The 16,630-nt window shown below is 38.7% G+C and overlaps 1 protein-coding gene across 1 annotated transcript in view; it reads right to left on the bottom strand.

The window, feature by feature from the left end:
* The window catches only part of MACC1 (MET transcriptional regulator MACC1), a 36,808-nt gene extending 28,860 nt beyond the window's left edge, over positions 1 to 7,948 (bottom strand). Inside the window, exon 1 of the mRNA XM_079302276.1 lies at positions 7,834 to 7,948. Coding sequence (XP_079158402.1) covers positions 7,834 to 7,836 — 3 coding nt within the window. The 5' untranslated portion in view covers positions 7,837 to 7,948. The remainder of the gene's footprint in view (positions 1 to 7,833) is intronic.
* Positions 7,949 to 16,630: the final 8,682 nt, after the last annotated feature.

Genomic DNA, 16,630 nt, shown 5'->3' with positions numbered 1-16,630 from the left:
GTAGAGATTAATATATACAATACATTTACAGTGCAGTTGAAAAACTGCTTAGGTCAATCAGCTCACTCCTACCATTGCACCTATATCTTGTTATCACTGTCAGTGGTTCCTTGATTAAAGTATACAAGTGTCATGATGGCCTAAATATCATAAACATCCTTTTAACATTTAGCTTACAAATAGCAAATCAAACACACACCTTGATGTGCACCTTGATGCATGACACCAAGTAACTTTGCTTAAGGCATTTTCCTTGGCTGTAATGAGACAGGAGACTCCTGTTATTTGCTTTATCTCTATCCTACAGACACATGTAATCCTGATTGTGCAATTTATTGAACGTGTTTTTCAGCCTCCCTTTAATGGAAATTATTCATCTATATTTCAGGTCACTGGTGAGGACAAGCAGATATTTGCAGAACACAAGATTCTCCAACAAAGTATTGTCTAATACAGAAAGGGAAAGGAAAGCATGAAGTGTGTCAATAGATACTCAGATTAAATGTATTCTTCTTCCAAAACCTCATCTAAACTTTAATTTGGCAAATATTCTTGGAGGTGCATGGTCCAAATGTTGGCCAGCATGAAGTTAGTTTAGGTCAGCTCCTGACAGATCAGCACCAGAAGCTGTATAGGTTCCCCCATCTGTAAGAAGTAGAAGTATGTACACTTTTGCTCAAAACTTGAATCATTAAGATCCAAGCACCTTCTATAATGTAGTGGTTTTCTGTTAGCTATTATACAGCTATGTTGCATCCACCAGATGTGAAAAGTATCACAGAAGGTCATGAACGAGAGCATAAGAAGATATTTGCCTAACGTGGTGCAAGTTCTAATCTTCAGAACTTCAGAAGATTTCACTGCACACCAAGAAGTGATGTTATGCCCCAAAAGTCTTGATAAATGTAACTAAACAGTTTGCTGTGCTGTGAAAAGTGGTTCAGATCTTATTGTACAGTGTAGATTCATCTCAAATTGCTGATTCTAGCAATATTTTAAAATGGAAAGTCACTGTCTATCATCATCATTCAGTATGTTGAATCACCAGCATCCACCTAAGTAACTTCATTTTAAAGTTCTTCAGAGATTAGCATTTAAAAAAACTTGAGGCTTAACCCATAATCCATAAGTGAACTTTCTGCCTACAAGGAAACAGAGTGAGCTTTTGTTGCACTTTCTCCATACTAGTAGAGATGTGATTTGCCACCTAGGAAACATTTAGGTTTTTCAGCCTCACAGACTTATCTGTGCCAAGACACAGTTTTTTGGCACCACAAGCATAAAAATCTGGCAAACCCTATGGTTGATAGTTTCAGAATCACTAAATTTTATTTATTAATAGATTTCAAATTAAAAAAAAAAAAAACCACCAAAAACCAATTATCTTTTTTCTTCTTATGCAAAATCAAGGCCATAGAATTTTACCTAGCTACTATTGTGGACAAATTTCATGATTGTAACACTTTTTATGGAACTGAAAATGTTAAAAAAAAATCCAGTACTGAGCCCCAAAGCTTTTGTTTATATCGTGTTGGGACTCAAATCAGGATTTTCTTTTACTTTTTCATTGATATTCTGGCAGAACTAACTGGAATAGCATCCCTCTGCTAAGGATGGGATTGTCTGTTCTTGATGGCATTGGCTGTCCTGTCCAAAAAAAGCAGAGCCTCATACTAACAAACTGATTGTTTAATGCACAAGATAAGGAAGGGTAGGGATGGGGGTGGGGGGAAATGGAGATAGAAAAATTTACTTATCATAAAGTCATAGAATAGTTAGGGTTGGAAGGTTACCTTTGAAAGTAACCTTTGAAGGTTAACTAGTCCAAACTCCAAACCAAGATGGGAAGACTAAGCCACAAAGATACTGATAACCATATTCCAGTGTCTTCCACCCCTACTGTAAGAATTGTGTAAGCATGTGATAATTCCTTGAAAATCCATCTCCAAACAACTCAGAAAATCAGTGAATGGGAACAGGACTCAAAAGTTCCATGGGAAGGGAACTGTCACTAAGACCAAAGGGGTAAAAATAATTGTAGAAATATCACAAGAGCACTTCTCTCAAGTGCTCACACGCTGGAAAGGCAATTAACTGGAGCAAGGCAGGTATTCATAATACCTCCCGGCAGCCTTTGACACTGTTATCTTTGTCTTCCCTTTCCATCTATGAGCAGAAATCAGATACAAGTAAACTGTAGCTGAAAATTATTGATACAAACACACACACACACCTAACAGTGTTTCTCTCTCCCAGGTCTTCATTTTCCTGTTGAAAAAACTTAATAGTAGCCAAACTTAGAAGTCGGATATTACTTATTGAAAAAAAAAAAAAATGCAGTGGTGGAAAATGCAACTTCCATTAAGCTAAGACTCCCAAGACATTGTCCTTCTGTTTCTGCTATCATTTATTACATGAGATGAGGAAGTGTCTAGGGAAGTTCTTATTTATGTGGGGAGCACGTGAGTAGTGCACACAATACCTTCTGCTGTGTGTTTTGTGACTACAGTACAATTACTGATTAAAACACACCAGGGAATTCCAAGGTGCAAAGGACTCTCCCACTTATTTTCCTGCTCTGCCATGTTAGTATCCACTGTTTAGTGCAAGAAAAGAGAAGAGAAGAGAAGAGAAGAGAAGAGAAGAGAAGAGAAGAGAAGAGAAGAGAAGAGAAGAGAAGAGAAGAGAAGAGAAGAGAAGAGAAGAGAAGAGAAGAGAAGAGAAGAGAAGAGAAGAGAAAAAAGAAAAGAAAAGAAAAGAAAAGAAAAGAAAAGAAAAGAAAAGAAAAGAAAAGAAAAGAAAAGAAAAGAAAAGAAAAGAAAAGAAAAGAAAAAAGAAAAGAAAAGAAAAGAAAAGAAAAGAAAAGAAAAGAAAAGAAAAGAAAAGAGAAAAAAGAAAAGGAGTCTCTGAGCAGAACAATCTGTCATTACTCATGTTTGAGACACTATAATTTCACACAGAGCAACAGGTAACAATTAGTGCTACAGGAATTAGGGCAGTCCTATGAATAAAAAGTCCTGTTTCTTGTCTCTCTGCAGTTCCCCACCCCTCCCACCTTTACAAAGATCCTGCTAAAGCTGATCAGAAAGTGGATCAGATCCTGCTAAAGTGGTTCAGAATGAACCCAAGAAGGTTATCATCACATCAGAGCCATCTCTAGGGCACAGAGGTCTTTTGTGAGATCATGTATGAATACAAACAAACCACTTCAAAGTCTCATCAGTTGTCCCTCTTCCAAATCATTTCAGACAATGTCATTTCCTTTTAATTACGTAGCTTAGTGCACGCAGAAAAACAGTTTGTTCTCAATGTAAATACATATCCAAACCTTGGTCCCATTTAGGATCATAGGACAGAAATTAGGCTTTAGGATTTGCTATTGATGGGTCACAAGGTTTACATGCACTTGTGAAACTTTTGTGATTTTTTACAGACATAGACTCAGATGAGAGCTTGAACAACTCCTTGTCAAGTTCTTACATGAATGTTTTGTGATACAGCTTATTCAGCCAGGGGAAAGGAGTTGCTTCCTTTGGCATGATCACAGGATGACTGGCACAATGGACAAGCAAGGCTGTTGGCAGTTATTAGTAGGCAAAGATGAAACCTTAAATAATATCATTATATCTAACTAGAGGTCAGTGCAGATTAAAGTATAAACCAACATGCTTTAGAATCATTTGAATCAATGTAAATACTTGTGAACCCCCATTTAATGCAGGGAAGTACTATATGCCTCCATGGAGAGAGAGAAAGAGATTAAAGAATTAGTTCAGAGCAAGCCTGGAATGGAAGAAGGGTCAAGTCTTCAAAGTATTAGAAAAGAAATGAGATCATGTGGCATTGTGCTTGAGGCTATGCCTGGTCTTGGGGATGCCATCTGACTGGTGGCTGGCTGTCTGGCTGCTCCAGAAAACAGCAGTCCTGCATCTCCTTTGCATCAACACTGGTGCTTATCTGGTCTCTGCAGGAGCTGGTCCAGGCACAATGACTCAGTGTCCTCCTGTGCTGGCCTGCAGGAAGCAATGGCTGGGTTTGAGAAAGGGGCCAGCCCATCCTACAGCACACAGCCATTACCGAGCTTAAATGAGCTCAAGGAGTTGCCCAAAGTAAAGTGGCAGCTTTCAATCTCACAGGTGTGCAGCAAAGAACACAAAGATTAGTAAGTACTTTGAGTGTCCAGTGAAGGCAGACTTCCTCCAATAATTCAAAAAGATCTTTTCCCCATGGAGAGAGCTGAAGAAAATGGCAGCATAGTCTATTCTTTACATTTTGGACTCAAATACTTGTAATCTAAAGTCTTTTATAAATACATACCCCAACCATAAGGCCTCAATTATTCTCTCCTGGGCTGTGGGATTCCAGAGTATTTCATCCTGAAGAGTCACTCACTCAGCAAGGGAAAAGCACCATATGATATAATTTCAGCTAAATAGTCAGCCATCCTCTCCTTGATCAGACTGGCTTACAAGGTGAAGTTCAGCTGCACAAGAAAAAGACTCCTTCTCTTACAGTAATTAATCAGTATGTGCCTCCTGTAAAATTTCATGTACCTCCAAACCTAAAAATTTTTGCTCATCACCAAAAGGACACCAAACCAGAGTTCAAAACCTCCCTTTCCACAAGTTCTACAATTGTTTCAGCTTTCTGATGCTTTCAGTGTTTCAAAGCTCTGGTTCATTTCACCACTGCTCCTTGGTAGGAATGTACTGCAGTGACTCCACATATCAAAGTACACAAATAGGCACTTTGAGGAAATTCTGGAGGATGGAGAGTAATTTGACTGTGTTTGCTCACAAACCAAAATTACTGAGATTGTTAACACCAGAGTAGACTATGAAGAACTACTGGAAAGCCTAAAAAATCAGACAGCATGAGATTAGGTTTGTTGTAGATAAGAAGAGATGGTCTCAAAGGAGCAATTTGAAATTACTCATAAACATTGATTTCTAATCTAATTGTAATTTCTTAGGAAAAGCTTAAGCAAAACCTTCAGTAGTTTAAAAAGGATGTGCAGAAATGCAAATGGGATATTCATCTGTACTGAGAAGCAGATTAAAAGATGATAAAATATTGCAGGGCTAATTGAAGTACATGTTTTCCATTAGTATATGATATAACCTTTACTCTGGAATTCAGTTTCTGAAGAAAACCTACCTATTTTCTCCTGAAATTACAGACTTGAAAGACATGAACTGAAAATAATTCCAGAAAGAGGGCAAAAGATGAGAAGAGAAGGGTTCCACAGAAGTTAAAAAGATCTAAAGTAAAATCAGACTAAACATTTGGGGATAGCGGCAGTATATGGGACACCAGGAAAGGGATGATATTCAAGTAGCTTTTTTTCTTTCCAAATCATGTTTTATTTCCCATTGTGGGATCTTTGAAGTAAATTACAATTGTATGCAATTCTAAGATAAGTGATAGAAGAGCCTATAGTTCCAGACAGAATTATGCTTATTGGTTTATAAATTTTATTGCAAGTATGCACCATGTTTGTGGTGTAGAAATATGATGAACTACAGCTGCCACTACTTCAGAGTTCAGCCCTTCAGACAGGAAGACATCCTCTGGAGATCATCAGATTAGGTTGACTAATTGGTTGTTCTGTCCAAAAAAATCCAGTGTTTTGACCCTTGTAGGAGTGTGATTTATATTTTTGCACTCTATTGGTTTTTGGTGTTTGTTCCACATATTTGTATCCATATTTCAAGGATGGATTTCCCTGCAGGTACTTGTGCCAAAGTTTACAGTAGCCTAAACATATGTAATTTCTCAAGGATCTTGAGTTTATCTATTTTGAAAAATAGAGAGGTATGGCATCCCCATTCAGAGACAGTGAGCATCAAAGTGTTTTCTTTCCCTTGGATACCATTCATAGATATCTCTCACAGATAGTCCACCAAACACAAATATTCCTGGGCCAAAAGGGGAAATCTCTACAATAAAGGGTTACAAAAACATTAAATAACAAAGAAGTCTGTAATTGAACCCAACTAGCCATTCTCATAATAACAGGAGAAAGTCAAGGAAGCAAGACAGCACAAGAACTTAACCAAAATATTTAAATGCTAAATAAACATTCTATTACAACCTCTTGCTGTGGCAAATCCAAAGAAGGGAAAGAAAGTTGATGAAGGGTGTACAACACAAGTATTTTGGGGAACAGCTGAGGGAGCTGAGGTTGTTTAGGCTGGAGAAAAGGAGGCTCAAGGGGGACCTTACTGCTCTCTACAACTGCCTGAAAAGCAGGATGTAGTGAGGCGTGGGTCAGTCTCTTTCCCCAGCTAATGAGAAATAAGGCAAAAGTAAATGGCCTCAAGTTGTGCCAGGTAAGCTTGAGATTGGATATTATGAAAAAATTCTTCACCGAAAGGGTTCTCAAGCCTTGGAACAGGCTGTCCAGAGAAGTGGTGGAGTCACCATCCCTGGAGGAATTTAAAAGATGTGTAGGTGTGGCTCTCAGGGACATGGTTGAGTGGCCGACGTGGCAGTGATGGGGTAATGCTCAGACTTTGTGTTCTCAGGGGTCTTTCCCAACCTGAACAATTCTTTGATTCTATGACTCTGTGTAATTAGCCTGTTGAACACACTCCCACAGGATATTGTACTATGTAGTTTAGTGAATCCAAGTGCAGGTATTCCTTGTTTTGAATGTACCCAAGGCAAACTCCATTCTCTGGATTCTAACACGTCAATAACCAGCTTGAACTTGTGCTGTTAATCCCTTGTGTATGTCCCACCCACCACAGACACCGTGGGACTGTTTTCAGTATATTAGCTCAGTGTCAGAGCCTTTTATACCAACTACTATCAAAGGCATGGTTTTGGGCCAGGGAAAGTGCTGCTAGTGTGGCAATTTGCACCTCCCAAGATCTGCCTACAAATAATTCCTTCATGTCTTCTCTCCCTATATCACTTACTCAGGAGGACACCTCTTTCCCTTTCATAATAATGCCAGTCAAAAACTATTCCCAAGCTGTCAAAATTTTGATCTTCTTGGAAAAAAAAAAGAGGTATTAGTTGAGTGGTAATAACAGGTAGGAAAAGATCAAGAACTGTTTCTTTTTTTGTCTTTCACTTAAATCTTTCTATTTTTAAACAGACTGGCCAGCTCTACTTGTTATTTTTTAGCCACAAAGGGAGTTGGTTCAAGGTATGCCAGCATGATAGGTCTTGCCTCCATTTAGCCTGGAAGTATTACCTTTCAAGGATTCTTTTAATGGAGAATGAAAATTTCAGCGTTCAGAAGTATATGTGCTCTTTAAACTCTCTTTTTCTGACTTCTAATGGCTGCCTTGTTTGCAGGGAGGATCGTTAGAGGGTGTTCACCATTCTGATCTCACAAAGCCGGAGGCCAACCCAACAGCTGCATGTGTGGACTGTTTTAGTTCATGCAGTGCTTCAATAAAACCTAACCAACCAATCAACCAGCAAAAAAACCAAACCTCACAGAGGTGCATGTGCACACACACACACACACCTACAGCAGCTCATTTCACAGAAGTAAAAGACAGAGAAGGCGAGCTTAAGACTGATTAAAAATTTTAGGAAGTTCACCATTATTTATGATCTCAGCAAAGGCAATCACCAGCACTTAGCAAGTACCTTTCTCTGCACATCCCAAATCACCCTAGGGTACTCTCATGCAATTCAAAATGTACATAAGTTCTGCACCTTCTCCAGTAGCACCTGGAATTAGCAATGGCCAAAAGATAGTATTGGACTGATGCAATAGTACTAGGCAAAAAACTACTCTGATATTTCAGATCCTCCAATGCATTTTAAATATAATCAGCAAAAGATACCTGAAAGAAAAAAAAGGCAACTCACCATTCTGGAAACTAAGAGCTTTTCTCTAGATCCAAGTTATGTTTTTGTTCAAGACATCAGTGGTGTTGAAGGAGCACTCATTCTTGCTCTGGCTTTGGAGCACTGGCGTGCTCAGGGTTCAGGTGGTGCTGGAGCTCACCTGGCCAGCCTCCCTCTCCCGAGTGCTGAGCAATGCCTGCTGGAATGTGCAGTCTGGCAGGAACCTGGCACTGCTTGCTCAAACAGACAGGCGTGAACCACGGGACTACATTACCCATAATTGCCTTGAGCTGGTTTATGATTACACCTGAAACCAGGGGAGGGGGTGTGGGAGTTTCACCTTAGGGGAGAGAGAGACGCAGAGGAGCAGGAGGAAGCATGTGCTCCTTGTATGCCACTGGAACAGACTGAACATTTTCTACTTTCACAGGCCATGTTGCTGATAATGCTGAATTGCTGGGAGGGGTTCAGAGTGGCCTTCTGATTAAGGTCAAGTTAGAAATAATTAGATTTACTGGCAGTGAATTCTGTGACTGAAATTGCTTGAACCTGTATGACCGGTTTAGGCATCTCTGTGTATGAGAGAATCAAACTGGATATAAGGAAGCAAGTGAAGGAGGGGTGACAGTGGCCTAGCATATCTACAGAGGAGGGAATACATTGACATTTGGCAGGGTAAGGAGGAAAATGTTCTTATTTAGCTCCATGTCCTTTAGGAAATAGCAAATTTTCCCATATGTTTTATTGCAGGTGGGTTTTTCCAGTGATTTAAGAAATTTGTAGTATAAAGTTTAGAAGGACAAAGGTTACAAGAACAGACAGATAAGAAAAACGTGCCAGCAATGTCACAGGGACTTAGAGAAGGGATGATTTGCTTATCCTGTTTTATTTGCTAGCTGTGGTTTTATGACACTTAGGACTTACAACTGAAAATCCCCATTTCATGGAAAGAGCTTTCACAGGCTTGCTAAACCTGCATCCAAAATGTTAAAGTATAGCTCAGGCAGGATTTAAAAAAACAAAAAAACCAAAAAAACTGAGAAAGGCAGAATCCTGCTGGTTTATGAATTGTGTCAATTGGTGGGCAACCAAATAAGCAAACTGCCAAAATCAATGGTTATGTTTGATCTGACAGAAAAGTGGGGTGAAACTCAGCAAGTAGTTTCATCCTGAAAAAAATGAAGTTTAAATGGCCAACTGTTTCAACTAATTGTTCAGTCCATTACAGCACCATTTAGAGAACTGACACTTTCCCTCCTAATCCAAAAAACATCCTTTCCCACCCCACCATATGTGACAAAGATGAAAAAAGAGATGCTCCATCTCCAAATGATTTAAGCAAACCAGATCGATTTTTTGAGAGAGCTTTAGCCTACTGTCAGAAGCAGGATGTTAGAATAATATAGCATGGTTATTCACTCTGTGCTAAAACTTCCAGTTACAGAAAAATTAGGTGGTTTCTACTACCACTGCTTCTCTAAAGGCATAGTTTGGAAAATCAAGATCTGAAAATGTAGAGAAATAAAAAATGTGGCACAGATAAGCCCTGTCAGACACCAGGAGGAGAAGAGAAAAATTTCCAGTGACATTTAGTGACTTACCCAGAGGTATTAACAAAGCAAGTATTTAATTTTTGTTATATGTTTCATTTTTTCTGGATTCTTTGAGTTTTCTTGAGGAAAGTATTGTCTATTATGTGTGTCATTTGTCTAATACTAATGACAATGACAACCCAAACCAGTTGAAACTCACTATTATGTCATATTGACATAATCTAATAATAAATTAAGATTTTGGTGACCTAAACTCTAAATTTCAATCCCTTCTCTGTTATCTCAGACTACTCTTTAAAATTTCTGTTTAGGTAAGGTACCTTTCTAGGCTTCATTTCTCAGAATGGACCATTAATTCATAAAAGAAATGCTGGTTAAAAATAGAAGTCTTTTCAGAGCCAGAGGTTTTTAACAATCCATTCTTCTGAACAGAGAGTAATTAAAAAAGTATTAGTGGTATTTTACCTTAAGCAGAAAAACCTTAAGTTTAGGCTGATGATTTTTAACATCCCTTTTTATAGGGATACAACAAAACTCAATTAAAATGCTCCAAGTCCCAACCAACCTGCCCTTGAACACTTCCAGGGATTGGGCATCCACCAGTTCTCTGGGCAGCTTCTTCCAGTGCTTCACCACCCTCTCAATATGGAATCTCTTCCTAATATCTAATCTAAACTTACTCTCTTTTAATCTAAAGTCATTTTCTCTTATCCTATCCTTACATGCTCTTTTAAAAGTCCCTCTTCAGCTTTCTTGTAGCATCCCTTTAGGCACTGGAAAACTCCTAACTACAAAAGGGCCCAAGTATTAACATAGTCTGCCTGGGTTTTCCCTACAAGGATGACCATTTATTAGCTCCCACATATTCATTAAAGTCTGCCACTTCCATCTTGTTGCATAATAAACTTACCTTGAAGGCATCTAAACCAGATATTTAAAAGACAGCAGTGCATAGACTGCTACCACTCCAGAAACAGCTCTGAGCAGTCAGCTTTCATTTCCAGACTCCTCAGAAACCCAGACTCTGCAATAGCTTTTTTCTGAACATCATTTGATGAGACATTGCAGTTTTCTGCAGTTTGACTTGTTTTCAGAGAAAGAGAATTAGCTTCTTAGGCCTTAGGAATGCTAAATAATATGTGGACAGTTAATAAGCACTTTCATGGGTTTAATTAACTGCACTGGTTGTACATGCATGCTGTACACACAGACAAAATCAATGGCATATGCTGACAGGTTCACCTGTCAATTTCTGGTGTTGTTGTTTTGTTGGTTTTGTTTTATTTTGTTTTGTTGGGTTTTGGAGTTTTTTTATGTTGTTTTGGTTTTGGGTTTTGTTGGGGTTTTTTGTTCTGTTTGGTTTTTTTAAGTTTTACCCAATTCTCAGACATATTTCTGTCATTGAAATCAGTGGAATTTTGGGAGAAATGTCTTGGAACAGAAGAGGGATGAATGAGGATAATTCCAAGATGGGAAGTCTGGAAGCTGGGAGATGTGCATAGATGAAATCCAGACATGGTGGTCAGTCCCTCTGAGCCCAGAAAAATAGCAGCAGGGCTGGTCTCCAACTGCAGGGCAGAAGCAACACCACAGGATATTTAACCTCACTTTGGAGGTGGGTGAATGCCACCAGGCCACATCCTTTAGCTTTTGCAACCTTATTGCAGTGGTGGCAGGATCCTGGGAAGTTTGGGAGCATAAACAATCACATGCTGGCTTGAAGTAACATAATATCCATGGAAGTGTCAGCCATGCCTTTGCTTCTTGTCTGACTACAGTATGTGCTTTCCCCTTCACTGATTCTGTATTTAAATAACTGCATATTTTGATGGCTAAAGCTAGCAATGACTGTAGGGTCAAAGGGCACACTTAGGTTCTGTGTGTAAACATCTTTTGTTTGCTCGCAGCAGATGGAATAGCTGGGGCAGAAGGCAATGTATGCTCTTGCACCTGCATGTGTTCTTATCAGAAGAGTGGGAAACACCAAGGCCTCACTGCACATTGTGTATTGTTCTCATCCCATTTATTTCAGTTGCTCCAAAAGCTCATGAGAAAGCAAATACAAACTCCTTGCCCATCAAGACATTAGAAGAGGGGCACCATTAACTGTAGGATACGTGACAGTTACCTCTATAATTATTTCCAGCACAAATTAGCTGTGGTCACTACACTACGATTTATGATTGCATCTGGGAGAGGAGAAAAAGGTTCAATGTCAGGACATTCTAGATGTAAAGAATCCACTCAGACATGGTCAAATATATTATTCTTTCCCTGCCCCTTCCTGCAAATGGTAGAAAAACCTCCCTGGCAGAAAATATTCAGGCCAAAGATATTTACACATGAGGTAGCACCTTGGACATTCCTCCCAAAAAAATAACAATTAATAACCAAGAGAAGCGTGGGGGTGAAAAATGGTCTTCTGACAGGTTTGTGCTAGAAAATGCTTAAAAATATAGTAATGCTGGCAAAAGCAGTTCTGGCTGTTTTTACTGATTCCAGGCCTCTGAGTATATTCCATACCAGCAAAAGCACTCCTGCCAGTTCTGTATCACATTAGGGCTCTTGCCAGCATCAAACACTGCCAAAAATCATATTCTTAAGAGATATGACTTATACTAACACACATATCTAAAACAAAGCTGGCTTTACAAACTCTAATGAATACTCCACCCAGACAGGCAAACCCACTTTTCCCTGATAAATAGTGAACCTAAGGAATGAGAAAAACTTTACCTGGTTTCTGAAGGGCAGAATACAGTTCTGGACAATATTCAACATCAGAAAAACAGCTCTCAAAGTATGTTATATTCCCAGCAGGCTGTCTTAGATTTTAGTCAAGGTGATGATTCAGTTGTTAAAAATCTGTGACACAATTTAATGCATACACAGAATTTGAAGCAAGAGTCCCATAGTAATGGGAAGCTAAAGCCAAAGCTCAAGTGTGTACTGAAACTGCTGAAGGCAGCAGCAGATCAAACTCAACACTGTCCAGCAATGAAACTTGTAAAGAAGATGGTATATTCAGCAGCAAAAGTTATATCTGTATTTCTGTACTTACTAGATCTACTTGCACTCTAAGAGAAAAAAAAAAAAATCATTTCTTCATGGAAATCTGGACCAAGAACTGCAATGTGGGTTTGTTTTCTGTGGGGTGTTTGGCTTTGTTTATTGGTTTTGGGATTGGTTGGTTTTGGGGTTTTATTGGTAGGGGGGATTTTGTTCATTAGATTTGTTGTTTTTGTTGTTGTTTTTTTTAAGCACTCCCAGCTCTACAGAATACAGAATTGTCCTGGCTTTCATATATCAATAGCTCAAGGAAAATCATTGTTTTCCTCTAGTATTTATCTTAATGAAGAAATAAATATACCATGTCTTAATGTTGATGGAACATTAAATTATATTAGAAGGAGAACATACTAAAACTTTAAAAAGGATCATTCAATCAATGATAAATTAGCTGACAAACTGGACTGAAGAATATCACAGCAGGAACATTCCTGAATGGTGAGCATATGGTTGCCAAAAGGGACTTGGAGGAAGAGCTCTGAAAGTGGTAGAGAAAGATCTCTTTCTCTCTTGAAACAACAAGTGGGTTGGAACTTGTGCCCTAGGGAAAGATTAACAAGATATCTTTTGTACCATGAAAACATTTGTTTCCTCTCTGTAACTAAAGCGGTTTAGTTTGCTCAGTTGCTAGATTACTTTATGCAAAGTGTGTTCCTTAAACAAAGTATTTTTTTGTTTACACCATCTTCATTCTGTCACTAGCCAACTTCCCACAGCCAATATTCTGTTGTACTCTGCAGGGAAGGTTCACTTAGTCCATTCTTACAGAGAAAAGGTACAAAGAGACCTCAAAGGAAGGCAAACAAGTTTGGCTTGAGTTTACATTTCCTACCACTTTCAGCCAGTGAAACAAAGGCAAAGACCCCCTTGGCCCAAGCAGGGTTTTGCAGAGAGCAGCTCTTAGTCCTTGAAGTGATGCCTCCAAATCCAGATCCAAAGCAGAAGCAGCAGCAGAGAGCACGGACACATGGCACTTCCTCCTGCAGCATTAGACTGGGCAAAACAATAACATCTTTCAGGCTGGGAAAAGCCTATTTTGGTCCTAGTTCCTCATTAAGTCACACTTCATTTATATTACATGTCACTAAGGAAAATATTCTATATGACAGTAAATAAAAATCTGATGGCAGAAGAACAGGGTTAGGGTCAAAAAGATCATAACTTAAACAGCAATAAGCAGTGAGGCAAGAAAAATACTGTTCTGTCTCAGATTTTATTGTATTATGCTTCCAGAAATTATTAGCATGCTGTACTCAGTCACACTTGGGTAGAATATAGCTGATTACTGGGGACGGACAAAATAAGATTTTTCTTGGTACTTTTAGCCTGATTTCCTCAGGAAATAGGGTCAACATGCTCATACCATTTCTATATAAGACTCTGATTGATCCTCACCACTACTTTGTGAACTCATGAGCCAGTTCAGCCTAATGCAGGCACAGAATTCTCAGTCTGGGTAGAACACTAGGTTTCATAAAAAGGCTCAAGTGTAAAAGAAAGCTAAAGATACCTGTGGAGGAAAGGTACCTCTATTATTAGACCTCAGAGACTCACAGAAAATTACAAATGAAAGAGGAATGAAATCAAAGCACAAAATCCAGAGAAAGCTTCCTTTTCTAACAGGAAAAAATCCAGTTCAAAACAGAAATTCAAAAGAAATTTGAATCCTAAAGCTGCTCTTGCTCATAGGAACACAGACATCAAGAGCCAGAATCTGATCTCACTGTAGATCCCAAGCAGCTCTGCTGAATTAAGTAGTAGGTGGCTCGCTTTGACTGTATATGTTGTCAACATGGACCTGTTTTTCAGCAATGAGTATGTTAAGAACTTGAAAATCTGGCCATGGGTGCCTCACTCTGGGAGTCAGGAGATACCAGACGCCCTTGAAAGACAAGGCTTTGTTTAGGTGCCTGTATGGAAAGCAGCTGCTTCTGAAAATCAGATTTAAGATATCAGGGAAAGACCTGAAAAATGCCTTGTAGCAGTATTAAAAGCTTAAAACTGATTTTATTCATGTTAGATAGGGGTTGAAAACTCATGTCAATAATAAGAGTTTCATATTCTTTGTGCCATTTAAAGCTGAAATCAGGTACTTACTAGATTGGGTTTCTCCTTTTTGTTTCAGCTTGATAAAAATGCAGTTTTGGAAATGCTCAAAGGCACTAAAATTTTTAGGGTTATACCTCTTTACCAACTTGAACAATTATTTCCTAAATATTTACCAGTTGCATCATAATTATATTTTTTGCCTGTAAATCAGCTATTCATTCCCTTTAAAATAAACTTTACCTCCACTAATATAGGAGCTAATAAGCCCTAAAAATCTAAAAACTACAAAAATCATTGTTTTCTCTTCATTGTAAAGTGAGAGGTTTCGGGTTTTATTCCTCCCATTGAGAACCTTTCATCAGTTTAGTAGAAAACATTTCTCCTAAGTCCAAGGATGCTTTAGCCTGTATTAATAATAAACCCAAATGCAATTGTTTCTATGAACAATTTATCATAAAATGAATTGTTTTTATGAAATTGTTTTTATGTGGTCTAAAGAGCAGATAAGTAAGAAGTCAGCTGAGAAGTTGTGAGTGGAGCTAAAAGCTGATTTCTTGTCCCTCCTCACAATTACCTGGCCTCCATAATTCAACAGCATGGTGCTGCTCACTGTGACATATCCTTGAAATGTGATCTGTTAGAATAAGCCAGATGACTGCACATATCTGCAATAAGTGAAACAATACTCTAAGGTTACAACATTTTTCACCTATCATATCTGGTATTTTATGTCTAATACCTTTAGTATTCATTAGTCATATTCATTGTGTGGTATAGTAGATAAAGAAGTATAAAGGTTACCTCTACAATGTTGCCTACAACTAGATAGGAGTTAGGCTTTCAATAATGTAGTACAAAAAATATTATCTTTACAGCTGTCATAGAATTGCATGAGATGCCTGGATTGATCACGTTTTATTCATCAATTACTTACACGTCATTTCTGAGATTAAAAAGTTACTGAGTTTGGTTGAATTTTCCTTAGATAATTTGATCATATTGATTTTTACAGTGACTCTAATCAGCAAAGTTCTACTAGGCCTTTGCCATATATTTTTGGTACAGGATTGTGCATCTGAGAACTTACTTTTTGTGTGTTCATTTCCTGGGAGAAAGCACTCTGTTTCTCACCATCAGGTGCATCAGGCAAAACAAACCTTTTTATAACAATGCAAAGAAAAAAAAAAACCCCACTGCTGATAAACTGTTTTGCGTTGTATTCACTCAGGTGTTCAGTCAGGTTTTTGAGTCAGCAAAACACAAATTAATCTTATGTTGATGCATATTTAACCATGTATTTTGGTGTTTTGTTCTTTAGGAACAGTATTATCATTTACATTGCATATGTATGTTTTTTTCTGAGCCAGTATCTGAGCTCTGGAGTATGTATCTCTCAGCTTCACAAGCAATCAGCACTACATCATCATGATAATTCTGGCTCACTTTTTAATAACAGAAATGTAATTTTAAAGAAGTTCTAGAAACATCCACCTGACCTGAAAAAAAATACTTCTGTAACTGGAACTTTTCTTCTTTAACAAGGAATTTCCCATGCACTATGAGTACATGACAATTACTCCTAACTCAGTGACCCCACTCCTTTCAGAAAAGGCCTGGCATTGCAAAGGCACCTTTGTAACCTAAAAGCAGGACCTGGCTTTAATTCCCAAGTGACCTCAAAAGGCTAATCTGAAGCTCACATAAAGGCCCAGAGACAGCCTTTCATGTTGCCCAACAAAAGGAATATAATTTCTGGCTCCCTTAGGAGTAATAGGGCAGGAACCCAAGAGCTTTTCAGTTGAAAAGTAACTCTGGCCAGCTCTGGACAGAGCTGTTGTTACCTCTGTGCCCATGGTGCTTAAAAGAGAACCTCGTACTCAGTAATGCCTCCAGTTGCCTTTGATTAGCATAATGACAGTAATTAATGCCTACACCACCAGAGCAGAGTGTGCTGGCCCAGCAGCCCTCCACCCATGGCTGGCACCCCCAGCCATTTCCTGCAGCACACGAGGCAGGGCTGCTCAGCACTCCCTGCCTGCACTGACACCTTCTGCACTGAAGCTGCTGACATGGGAGCAATGGGAATGCAAGGAGAAAATATTCTGACTTAGGCTTCCAGTAACATCGCATTTCTCTTTGTTTCCCTT

This window comes from Erithacus rubecula (genome assembly GCF_903797595.1).
Source record: "Erithacus rubecula genome assembly, chromosome: 3".
Lineage (NCBI taxonomy): Eukaryota > Metazoa > Chordata > Aves > Passeriformes > Muscicapidae > Erithacus > Erithacus rubecula.
The sequence above is the reverse complement of the archived record's forward strand: the minus strand, read 5'-3'. Positions and strand labels throughout refer to the sequence as shown.